This window comes from Hirundo rustica, chromosome 6, assembly GCF_015227805.2.
Source record: "Hirundo rustica isolate bHirRus1 chromosome 6, bHirRus1.pri.v3, whole genome shotgun sequence".
In the NCBI taxonomy this organism is placed as follows: domain Eukaryota; kingdom Metazoa; phylum Chordata; class Aves; order Passeriformes; family Hirundinidae; genus Hirundo; species Hirundo rustica.
Window position 1 is genome coordinate 55,905,149 of NC_053455.1, and position 11,460 is coordinate 55,916,608.

Below are 11,460 nucleotides of genomic sequence, written 5' to 3' on the forward strand. Positions count from 1 at the left end.
CTTGAAAACCTGATCAAAGAAAATTATATTAATGCACACTTTTTCTTTGAAGACAAAATATTTGGATTTGTTTATCCTAGTAGACTCCAGGGTACAAGTCAAAACTCTTATTTCTCAAAATTTAGTAAAACTTTCACGTTCAAAGATAAAGCTTCCAAAAGAGAAATAATTTCATGTATTATTTAGTTGCAAGCTGTTGTTTTGTACTACATTCTATTTGCCTGTCTAGCCTCTCCTCTCCTGCCTCTCTTGATTTGTTTTGAGTGTGCATCAGTGCACACTTGACCTCAAGATTTCAGACCCATGCATTATGTCAGTAGTCCCACTAAAATCAAAAGTAATTGACTTTATAAATAAAAGACTCCATACTGAGCTGTAAATTTTCATTCCTGGCCACATGCCTATGTTCAGCTTTATATTGTGCAGTTCACAGTGGTTTATCAGATAAGTTTTATCAGTTAAGTACTTTTTTTAGTTATAAATGCCAGCAGGACCATTTCTTGTAAAATGGAATAAAAATGTCAAAACCACATACTTGTCTTTATAAAACTGCCACCTGTATTGCACAGAAGAGGATTATGTAGGAATTGCTGTAAAATTATCTCTAATATTTATGCTCTGTATTGCTCTATCTTATTTTTTCCTTGCAACAAAGGAAACTCAGAGAAGGAGCAAGATTGCAGTCAGCAATTAAACTTCATACTATCTACACCAGCTTAGTGGGCTGATAAAAAAAATAAATTTTTCTTTCACATTTCAAATCAGATTATATGCCAATAGCTTTATTTTTTCCTTTCCACATTGTATACAGTGGGTCAAAATATAGAATGAATATGAATCTTGTTATTGTGTGTCTCTTAATAATCAGCTGCTGTGGGTTTTTAACGTGTCTTTTAGATGAGTTACTTTTGCCTCACATGAGAAAAATTGATGGTATGCTGAATGACAATAGGAAAAGGCTGCTTTCCAAATTGCGCTTGGATCATGCTTTCAAGGTATTCTCTTTCAAATTCTAGGCTTTTAAAAGTGGTGTTTTAAGTAAATCACTGAATTCGTACCATGCAGGCACAGCTTAAAACCCGTTTGTAACAGAAGTGAATATGGATTTGAAAGAGATGCTATAAGTTTAGTACTTGTATGTGGCATTTGGAGAACATTTTGGGATGGAGGAGTTTATACTGCAAAGGTAAAAGTTCTAGTTTTACTTCCCATGCTTTCTGGTTTGTCCTCAAGCGTTTTTTCCCTTTAAGCTTTTCAAGTTTGCCAAAAGAAAATCTGTTTCCTGTCCTTCTAGAGCTTTTGGTTAAGTGATTGTATTGCCTAGAAATAAACTTTTACCTGAAATAGCTATGCTGTGGAGCAGATGTCTGAACCTCTTTAAAGTAGAGAACATGATCAGGGGAGTTTAAAACCAGGACAGAGGGATGCAAGAACAACTCATTTGTGTGCTCTTTCATGTATCTTCAGCATGGAAGGTTGAGAAAAGTGTGGATAACAAGCCCATATTACAGCAGCTTTGACGTGGTAATAAAAAGACAGGTCTGGATGTGGACAGGGAAGAGAGAAGCCATACCATCTCAGTAGAGAGAAGGTAAACAGGAGGATAATCACTGTGCTTCCTACCGTTCCCACCCACCCTCCAAGCAACAATGCAGAGCTTGCAAGTGCAGGATGGTTGTTTTCACTCCTGGAGTCATGTAGGCTGGAAAAGATCAATTCCAGCTGTTAATCCAGCACTGCTAAGTCCACCACTAAACCCTGTCCCAAAGTGCCACAACTGCTGCACGTGTTTCAGAGAGCTCTGGGGATGCTGACTTCACCACTTCACTGGGCAGCCTGTTCAAGTACTTCATAACCCTCCTGGTGAAGGAATCTTATGTAAAATCCACTCTAAATCTCCCCTAGCACACCACGAGGCCATTTCCTCTTGTCCTCCTGCTTGGGAATGAGACACCCTTTTGTCAGTATCTGTAATCAGACTGATTATTTCTTCTTGTAACAGTTTTGAGGCCAACAACAGTAAAGCTGACTATAAACACCGTGGCCAAACTTGCTCTTTTTCCCCTCTTTCCCTGTCCCCTTATGCCCACAGTACAGAGTCACTTGGAGATTAAGTGCTGTTCTTTGTACTGCTGTGAGTTTATTTTTGAGAACTGAGTGAGGAGGGAGATAATAACAGTCTTGAAAGTTCTGCTCTTTTCCATCATGGAACTTTTTTCCCCATTCCATTTCTGGGACATTTCGTCGGACATAAGGTGGCCTTGTTTCAGGGAGGAGACCACCATCAACCAGTGAAACAGCTGTAATTAACACGATTCCTCAACTTTTGTCATATAAATTATGCTGCTTTCCCAATAGCTGAACAATTTATTACCTCCTTGAACAGAATTTCTTGTGGCTTCCTCCTTACAGTGAAAAGGCCTGGGGAGGGCTGTGTAATTTCAAATGCACAGAGCCTCAGAGAGGTAGCATGTGTTAACCCTCCATTTCTGTTTTTCTGTTGTGGTAAGAATTTTGTGTTAATAGCTATTAATATAGATACCTCTTTTTGAGCTGTGTGTGCAGAGAAGATAGGCCAGTTAAGGGAAGATACAAATTTGTAGAATTTCAGTTCCATTCACAGTACACCAAAAGTGAGAGGTAGTCACGCTTGATTTTTTTTCCCAGTTAAAGGGGAAAAAGCTACTGTAATTCTCTGTGATACCAACATGTAATTCCAGCTGCTTATAGTGAATACGGTAGCTTTGCTGTGTGTTCACTTAGAAGCAGATTATGTATCATATCTCTAAAGTTAACTTAAGACTGTATTCCATCTTATCATCTGCAAGCTGTTAATGGAGTTAATGGATGTAAGGAAAGGATCTGCTTGTGATGTCAACTGCAAGACAGAAAACCTTTTATGTTTTTCTTCTGATGTGACAGTGCCAGCTTGTACCATCCTTGGGTCAATGTCTTGGATAAAAATGAAATGCCTACTTATCAAGTGCTTGTGTTGGTTAGGAAAATGTGTTTGATGCACTTTAAGATAGAGGAGGTTTCTGTTCCACCTTTAATGAAATAACTAGTTCAGATATTAGAGCTGAATGAGGCACTGAAGAAAGCAGTAAGTTAAAGGCATAATTTGTCATTTGCTGCTATCATTCAGTTTGAATGTTTTTACTGTTCTGCGTTGATAGGTATGGATGAATTTTAATACTGTTTTTCCACTGGATACAGTTAATATGGAATATGTTAACACTATTACAAACCAAAGCAGACACTAAAGTTAGCAGTCAGTGTTTGGAAGCATTGCCTGTAACATTTTTTATAGTTCTAGCAGTTTATTGCATCCTACGGGTAATAGTTATTATAAACAAAATTATAAAATATTGTTGCTTTAGTTGAAGCTCAGTAAGTGAAGCATCTCAGCTGAAATGTGTAAATGCCGTTTGAAAATAATGATGTGTCTCATGCTCCCAAAGATGCAGAAATCACTAGTATTTACTTCTTCATTCCAGTTCACATTTGTCTGGTGTAGGTCAGTGTTGTGGCCATGGAACTCTTCAGGCTCTTAGGAATTCTCCAGAGGAAGCCAGAAGTGGCCAGAGCCCCTTGACACTCCGAATCAGCCTTGAGGAAAGCTATTATAGTGGATAGCAAAATTGAATAAGTCAAACCTGTTTAAGTTGTTCCACTTGGAAAGTATTGCAAGGAAGACTGGATATGGGCAGGTTGGCTTGTCAAGGTTACTGCTACCACTGTGCAGGAGATTTAATAGCTGTTTACTGAGAGGTTTGTTTAATAAAGTAAAAAATAGCTGTTGTAGATAAAGAGCTAATAAATTATAGGCAGGGGAGGTTGTTGTAGTCAGGTGCTGTTTGTTAAAAGAAAATCTAAAAATGGAGCCAAGTTCGTAATTTAACCCAAAAGTCCCAGTAAGGTCCTTAAGCTGCAGCATTGATTCATTTTTCCATATGTGTATTTTTCTGCCTCATACTGGAGTGTAGTACAAAGATGCTTGTTCACTTAATGTGAAACATTTTTTCAGGGTCAGATTATGTAGCATAGCAGGACTATTTCAAAGCAGCTGCTAACATAATGCTGTATTTGTTCAACAAAATTGTATTCAAATTTACTCATGCAAATAATGGAGAATTGAAGCTGACAGAAATGCAATTCACTCTCATGTGTTAAAATGTCTTAAACTTGTACTTTTTTGAACCAGCCTTCTACTTCACTGTGCATAAGCTTTTCTACCTTACAGATCTGATGAGATGCAATTAGTGTGTAATTTGCAAAATCTGGGACAAAACCTATGAAGATATTTAGGCATCCAATCCCTGTGTGCCTGACTATGCATGAAATACTTAGAGATCTTCAAGTAACTTAGCCTTAAAGATTCTTGGGTAGCAATGGAATGGAAAGCAATTTAGAAGGTAAAAATTGCCCTGTTGAGCTTTTTTTCTGCCCTCTCTTTCTAGTGATGGAATCACAGATGTTAATCTGATGTACAGTGAAAGGATCTGCTGGTCTTGAAAAATTACAGTAGTCATGCTTTCCAAACCAGATTTGGTTGTATGATCTGATAAAGACACCTTATCAGGTCTTTGTGGAAGAATAAATTTTTTTCTAATAGGCTGAACTCTAATATTTTCAAAGAAAAGTGACCTATTCATCATCAGTGTGGCCATTCTTGATCTTTTCATAATCCTTTGTCTTTATATGCTCTGTTAAAGAATGCTTTGGAAAACTTTCCTGAACTGACAGTGGTCACTCGGGATTCCAAGACAAAGTGTGGAGGGACGTCTGTGTCTAAGATCAAAATGAATGGTAAAGCTTACAACAAGAAAACACTGAGGGCTTCTAAATCAACCACTAAATCAGCACAGGTGAGTGAGTGTTCACAGGGTTTGTTGCTGCCCCCATCTGACTTGTGCTGTGATAACCATGTTTGTATAAACCACTGCATCATGTATTAGCCGGTTTGGTTGGTTGATCAAAACATAAAATCTTTGAGAGAGGTGCTTTTTCTGTAACAAGGGAACATTAAAAACCATCATTTAATGATGTACATTAATGATGTACATCATTATTATATGTCAAATATAGTTTGCATTCTTCCTGGTGGAAGCAGCAACAATTTGCCTTCACCGTAGATCACTGTAGATCACATCAATAACAGTTTCTTGCACTTGCTGCAAAGTAAATGATTGAATGGCTTCTAGATCAAAAATCTAATAGAAATAGTGTTAATGCTGTAAAATCTAAGATCAAATAACACTTCTTAAGAATTGAGTTCTGTCTTGTTCCATTCCTCATTTTCAATGGCAGAATGAAGCTGTGTATCTTAAGTTTAAAAAAAAAAAAAATTAAAAAACAACACAGAAAAAAATTGAGAAGGACATATTGTTTTTTCCCATAGAATTCTTGGGGAACACTCTAACTAGATTTGGCTTGCTTAGCCTCATCTCCCTGCAGTAAATAGTGGCTTGACAAATGACCTGTACATATAGCTCACACTCGTATTTCTTGCCAAATTAACCTAATTTTGGGGTAAGTACAAATCAGCCTTCTCAAGCACAAAGTCTGTGTCTTTTGCAACGATAGCCAACAGTCTGGTAGAATAAACTTTGGTACTTCTTGAGAAGAGGGGTGTCTTACCCATTTTGGACTTTTGCAGTGCATTCAGGATGACTGAAAGCATTCTTACACCTGGTTTTGATAAAACAACATGGGAAGTGGAGACAGGAGATAATTATGATATAATGGGAATCACAGTTTGCCAGATTTGTCACAATAATGATTTGAATTAAGCTCTCAGTTTCTGAATTGTTGAAAAAAATTGCTTACAGAAGAAAATATGTGTTATGTTTCCTGGTAAAAACATGAATTTTCCTAAAATAATTGTTCTTTTTGCAGGAGTTTACAGTAGATCCAGAAAAAATACAGTTGTATTCTTTGTATCACTCACTCCATCATTACAAATATCACATATATCTAACATGTAAAGAAGAGGTAAGTATTGCTCTCATTTTTTGCATTCATTGAGGGAATTTATTGAGGGAATTGAGTCCAACCTCAGAGACTGCTCTCTCATTCTTGGTAAATGAGTATGGATTGAGGCCTCCTATTTTAATTCATTCTTTATGGCAAACAAAGGCTACACTGACCATATGGGTTGCCCCTAAAGGGAGCTGCTGCTCAGAACATTCCGAGGTGAGGCTTGCAGGGTTTGTGGGGTTCACTGAGGTGTTCTTCACTGCTATCCAAAATAAACAGAACAGATGTTATCAGTGTATTTAACTTCTTGGATCTAAAAGGGGTTTTTTAATGGGGTTTGGGTTTGGTTTTTTTGGTTGTTTGTTTTTGTGGGGTTTTTTGTGCGTGTGCGTTTTTGTTTATTTGGGGATTTGTTGTTGTTGGTTTTTTGTTTTTTTGCTTAGAATGCAGTGCCTTTATTTTTTCTGCAAATCCTTGGTGGAAATATTTCAGGTAGCAGAAATACCAGACTCGAGCTCTGGCTTAGTTGTTAAAAATGTATTTTGTGGGGCATTACTTTTAGAACTTAAAGGTTTTCTGGCAGAGAAGGTTCATATTTAACTGCAGACTTTTATAAAAATGAAAATTCTCCAATTCTGGCAGCCTAACGTGTGTGTGTGTGTGTGCATCTCTCACTCCCCCTCCTTCTCTTTTTTAAATAGATTTCTTCTGTTCAGAAGACGAGTGCAGATCTAGGCCAGGAAGAGATTGTGCAGCTGTGCATGAAAAACATAAAATGGGTGGAGGATCTTTTTGAAAAGTTTGGTGAACTTTTGAATCGTGTCCAGCAGAAATGCTCATAACAAAAATGTATCCCAAATCCCACATTTTTCTACGGCACTAACCTGATGGAACAGAAAGCTCAGAGAGAGGCTCTGATTTCTTTTACAATGCCAGACTGCATTCTTGTTCGTAGCCATTTTTATTTCTCTTTATGGAACTTTGTGCCTTGGCTCATGCTAAGGAAAAGTGATGCTGCCAAGGAAATCAGTCCTTTGGAGATGGAACTAAACGTAAACCTAACCACATTTTTAACCTGAAGAGTTATTTTCTATTTTGTAAACTATTGGATAACTTAGTTTTATTTTCAGAAATGTTTTTGACAAGTGATAAAGCATGCACTACATATACTTATTTTCTTTTTTTATTGCTCAACAGATAACAACACTTAAAATACTACAGATTTTTCCATCCCTGACTAAGTGAGAGAAAAGTCAGCGTTGGGGCAAACTAATTTTTACATGTCTGGCCACCAAATTTAGAGTTTTGTACATTTTGTGAACAGAGCCGGAGTGACATCATTTCTGCATATGTATATTGCCATCACAAAATCCAGAAATTTCATTATGCTTTATGGACTCCTTTTACTATTGTCATGTTCGGGAGACCGAACATGGATTTGGTGCAATCCTATGACTGCTTTTGTGTCAAATTATATTGTAATGAAAGACAATGACCTTAACTATTTTCCCTGTTTTGAAGAAAAAAATATTTTCCTTTATACTGTGTTTTGTTTGTTTTTGTTTTTTTTTTTTTTTTTTTCTTTTGGAAAAAGAAAATTCAATTGTACATTTTATCTCACTAATAGTTGTATTTTTCACAGAGGAAATATTGTGGTTAAAATTGTTACATGTATCTTTGTAATACACTTTCCATTGTTTTCAGTAAATCCTATTCATTTATATGTTGATTTTATATTGTAAACTATGTATCTCGAGGTAACCCTTTTGTTTATACAGGTTTGCTTCAGTGTTAACCAGAATAATGCATAATGCATACTAGACTAGTTTTGCTTTAAGTGTAGTTGTGTTAGACACTGCAATTATTTTCTGGTATGTGAAAATAAATTTCTTACTAAACTAGCACTTGATTAACTGAGAGTTTAAATGAAGAGCTACTACACTTTATCTTGGTCAACAAAGATTGTTGATTGAAAATAGACTATATGCAGTGTTAAACACAGCTTACATTATTGTTTGTAGAACTGGCAGTTGCAGAGCTGTTCTCTTTTTGGTGCCTTTCAAGTCTGCAGACACCTTTGTAGCTTTTCTCCCCCTCCAGGTTGTTAACACTTAGCAGTGCCACTAGTCACACTCAGACAATGAATGTAATGGGCTCTAATCAGGAGAACATTTTCTTGAAATTTGCCAATAGAATGCCTTACCTGAGTCATTCAGAATGGAGATGTACTCTACTGGCGTCCTAAAAAAAAAAAAAAAAAAAAAAAAAAAAAAAAAAAAAGTCACGTTGGTCTTTTTTCAGATAATGTCGAAAAAAAACTTCATTCCTTTATCCTTTTACTGCCACTTAGTGCCTTAATTTCAGCCAAGAGAGCAGGGTTCACTATTCATTGGCCAAATGAAATAATGTTCATTGCCATGTGACCTTTCCCCGATGTTTTGATCCTATTTAGTTGTTACATATTCATTAGACCGTAGAACTATAAAGAGTTTAATGAATAGATGTGAAAATGAAACTATTTGATCTTGAGTAAGCAAATAGAGGCTTGAACATTAAAGTATGTACAGAATTTTAGCTGATTAGATTTAGAACCTTGTAGGATGTTTACCGTATTTCCAAAGCTTTTCCTCCTTAAAAAGCAATAATTCTCCTTTACAATTTGCGTGCAGACTGCGATGCCCAGAAATGGGCATGTGCCCTTGCCTTTTTTAAAGCCTCTTCCTCGCGGTTTTGCTTTAAAAAGGGAGGTCGCTGTCGCGTTAATGACACATTGTGCTACTGCCGTGTCTGCAATTATCAAGGAGAGCGAGGTGGGTTTGGGGTTAGGCAGAATGTGCAGATTGTTAGAGCAATCACGGAGCTAATTAATTCCCACGGTGAAAGGAAGGCTAGCTGTGGGGCTAAGGAATTTCTATAGTTTCCCTCCTGCTGCGGCTGGTAGGAGCTCGAGTCTATCGGGTGTAAGCAAACAGCAGAGTTACCAGCCTTGGCAGCAAGCAGATGAAATGATTTTAATGTAAATGTGCACACTGGAGGTACGGTAGAAGCGTGCCTGGTACACTCTTCAATCACGAGTGGGCATTCCCAGTTTTACTCAGTGCATTCCCTTACTGGGGTGGCTGGCACTGGGTGTAGATTCATGAGAGGGAGTTACTTGCCCAGGCAGAGTTCTGTAATCACATGACAGGTTGGAAATTCCTAGTCTGTGGTTTTAAAAATCATTAGGATACAGACTGAGGGAACAATGGGATCGGCTCCTTGAGGGTGTAGTAAAGAAAGAGCTGGTCAGACTTTGTCTCTCTCACACTCCTTCCTAATGAAGCAGCGAGTTGAGAGAGTTCTCTGTTTTCTAGATTACCACTACTGTGTATTTACTCTGGATTTTGGAATCTAGAAGTAGCTTTAGAAAGCTGCTTTCAGTCCTTAGAAGCTGGGAAAAAAAATACATGAGAGGCTCTTGGAGTAGCTTGTCCCTATTTAAAAAGGAAGTAATTTTAGCAAAAACCATTAATAAAAAAAGGGGGGGGGTGGGGGGTGGAGGGCAGGATGCTCTGCACTGCCATAGAAAGTGACCTGGCTTATTTTTGGCTGTTTTGTTCCCAAGGCCAGTTAAACAAGCACTGTGCCTGTAGAAGACAAGAAGAAACTTGTCTTGAATAAAAGTAACTGCCCCAGACTTAAAGATTAATATAATGGAGCTTCCGTCTTTGTCTTGGGGTGCAGAAAGGTGGCTGGATTGTTAATTTACCAAATTAGAATAAGTAAAAACATGGAACTCTTGAGTGTGTTGAAGGGTCATAAAGCAAAGCTTTGTTAGGATTGAAGAGGGTTTTTTTCATACTGAAGCAAACTTAATGAAAAAGTCAATGTACAAATTACTTTTTTTGCACAGATACTTTGTTTTGTTGCATTTTAGATAATGAAGTCTGCACCCACACCTCAGTTTTTTCCCCCTTGGAGTAACAGTGAGGTCTTCATCCCTCAGTATGACAGTGGAAATTGAGCACTGATTTGACTGCCAGAGAAGATGCACTAGGAAGGAACAAAGCCCTCCTTAGACTATGAATTAGCAAAACAGGAATGAAACAAATTGCATCATCAGTTATTTGGCTTTTAATTCCACCATGATTTTCTTTAGTGTGGCATCTCAATTTACACTGGGTTTGGTTTTATTCGAATACAGCATTTCTCTTAAAGGCAGGTTTGCTTTGAGATGTTACTCCCAAAGTTTTGCTAGCAAAAAATCAGAGACAAAATTGGATTGAGAAATTGTTTCTGAAAATAGCTAAGGACTTTAGGGTCTTTGAGGTTCTGTGGCATGTATTGTATTCATATATTGTCAAAATGAAATACTACTTTTTAAAAAGTCAGATCTTACAGGCTGTCTTCCAAGTAAATGATTTCCATAGGAAATATATTTTAAATATTATTTAAATATTTACTACTATTTAAAACAATTTTAAAGCAGAAAAGCTAATACTATGGTCACAAAATGTCAGTGTGTCATCAACCACTTCTTATTTTGTTGCCAGCACTTGACATTTGGTCTCTCTTACCCTATTACGAACAGGTGCATTTTGCAGTGCACATTCTGCCATATTTTATTATTTAAGCTAATATTAACATGTCATTGGTAATAAATGCATGTTTTTCTGCATATCTGTTTTCTACATATGGCAAAAATGAAGCTAGGGCTAATTAAGAGACACTATGCATTCTTAGTCCAGATTTTCAGGTGGTCCATAATACAATGTATGGAAATGTGAAAAAGGACAGTTTTGTACCATTCATGATGTTATTAACTAAACCCATTAAAGCGAAAACACTTTTTAAACAAAAACCTTATAATGCTTAGTCATTTGTTATTAAAATGTGAAGTCTCGAAAAGTTAAGATTGTTGGAAACAAACTGGCAATTTGGACTATATTGTCTGCTTGCAACATGAAGAAATACAGTTCTAGGGTTTGGGGGCGTTTTTTTCCGTGATGTTGCCTGTCTGGGTGATCTGGATTTTTTACTTCTGGGTTCTAAATGTTCTGAATTAATTGATGCAATACAGCTGCCAGATCTTAAACTGCTGCAGTAAATGAGGAGCTGTTGGGGTAAGAGAGAGTCTGCTGCTGTGATTCAGGTGGGCTTTACCTGAATTTTAGTGTTTTCATTTGTTCTCTTTCTTGCTAGACTATAATGTCAGCTCTGTGTACCTTAGGGGAAGAAATGGTGCTCCACAGAGTTTTGGTATTTTTTGCCCCCCTAGCTACAATGAATTACCCTGGATATTTTTACCACTGTTTTCCCCTCACACAGAGGGCTGAACCCCCATGCTGTGGGTATTGTCCATAAAAGCTACGGCAGGCCTTCTTTGAATCTTGTTTGCAGAAAAAGGAGATTCTGGAGGCTGGACTATTTTTTAATGTCCCTCTGTATAAGCTTCTTCCCAAACCAAGGTGAATATGAGTCGTTTTCGCATGAAATTGATTG

General features: G+C 37.2%; 1 protein-coding gene across 3 annotated transcripts in view; it reads left to right on the forward strand.

The window, feature by feature from the left end:
• QSER1 (glutamine and serine rich 1) overlaps positions 1 to 10,800 on the forward strand; it is a 44,263-nt gene extending 33,463 nt beyond the window's left edge. For all 3 annotated transcript variants that reach the window (XM_040066912.2, XM_040066914.2, XM_040066913.2), the window contains exons 10-13: positions 898 to 995; positions 4,716 to 4,868; positions 5,899 to 5,994; positions 6,681 to 10,800. In XM_040066912.2, the coding sequence (XP_039922846.1) occupies positions 898 to 995; positions 4,716 to 4,868; positions 5,899 to 5,994; positions 6,681 to 6,821 (488 nt within the window). In that variant the 3' untranslated portion in view covers positions 6,822 to 10,800. The remainder of the gene's footprint in view (positions 1 to 897; positions 996 to 4,715; positions 4,869 to 5,898; positions 5,995 to 6,680) is intronic.
• The last annotated feature ends 660 nt before the right edge of the window (positions 10,801 to 11,460 follow it).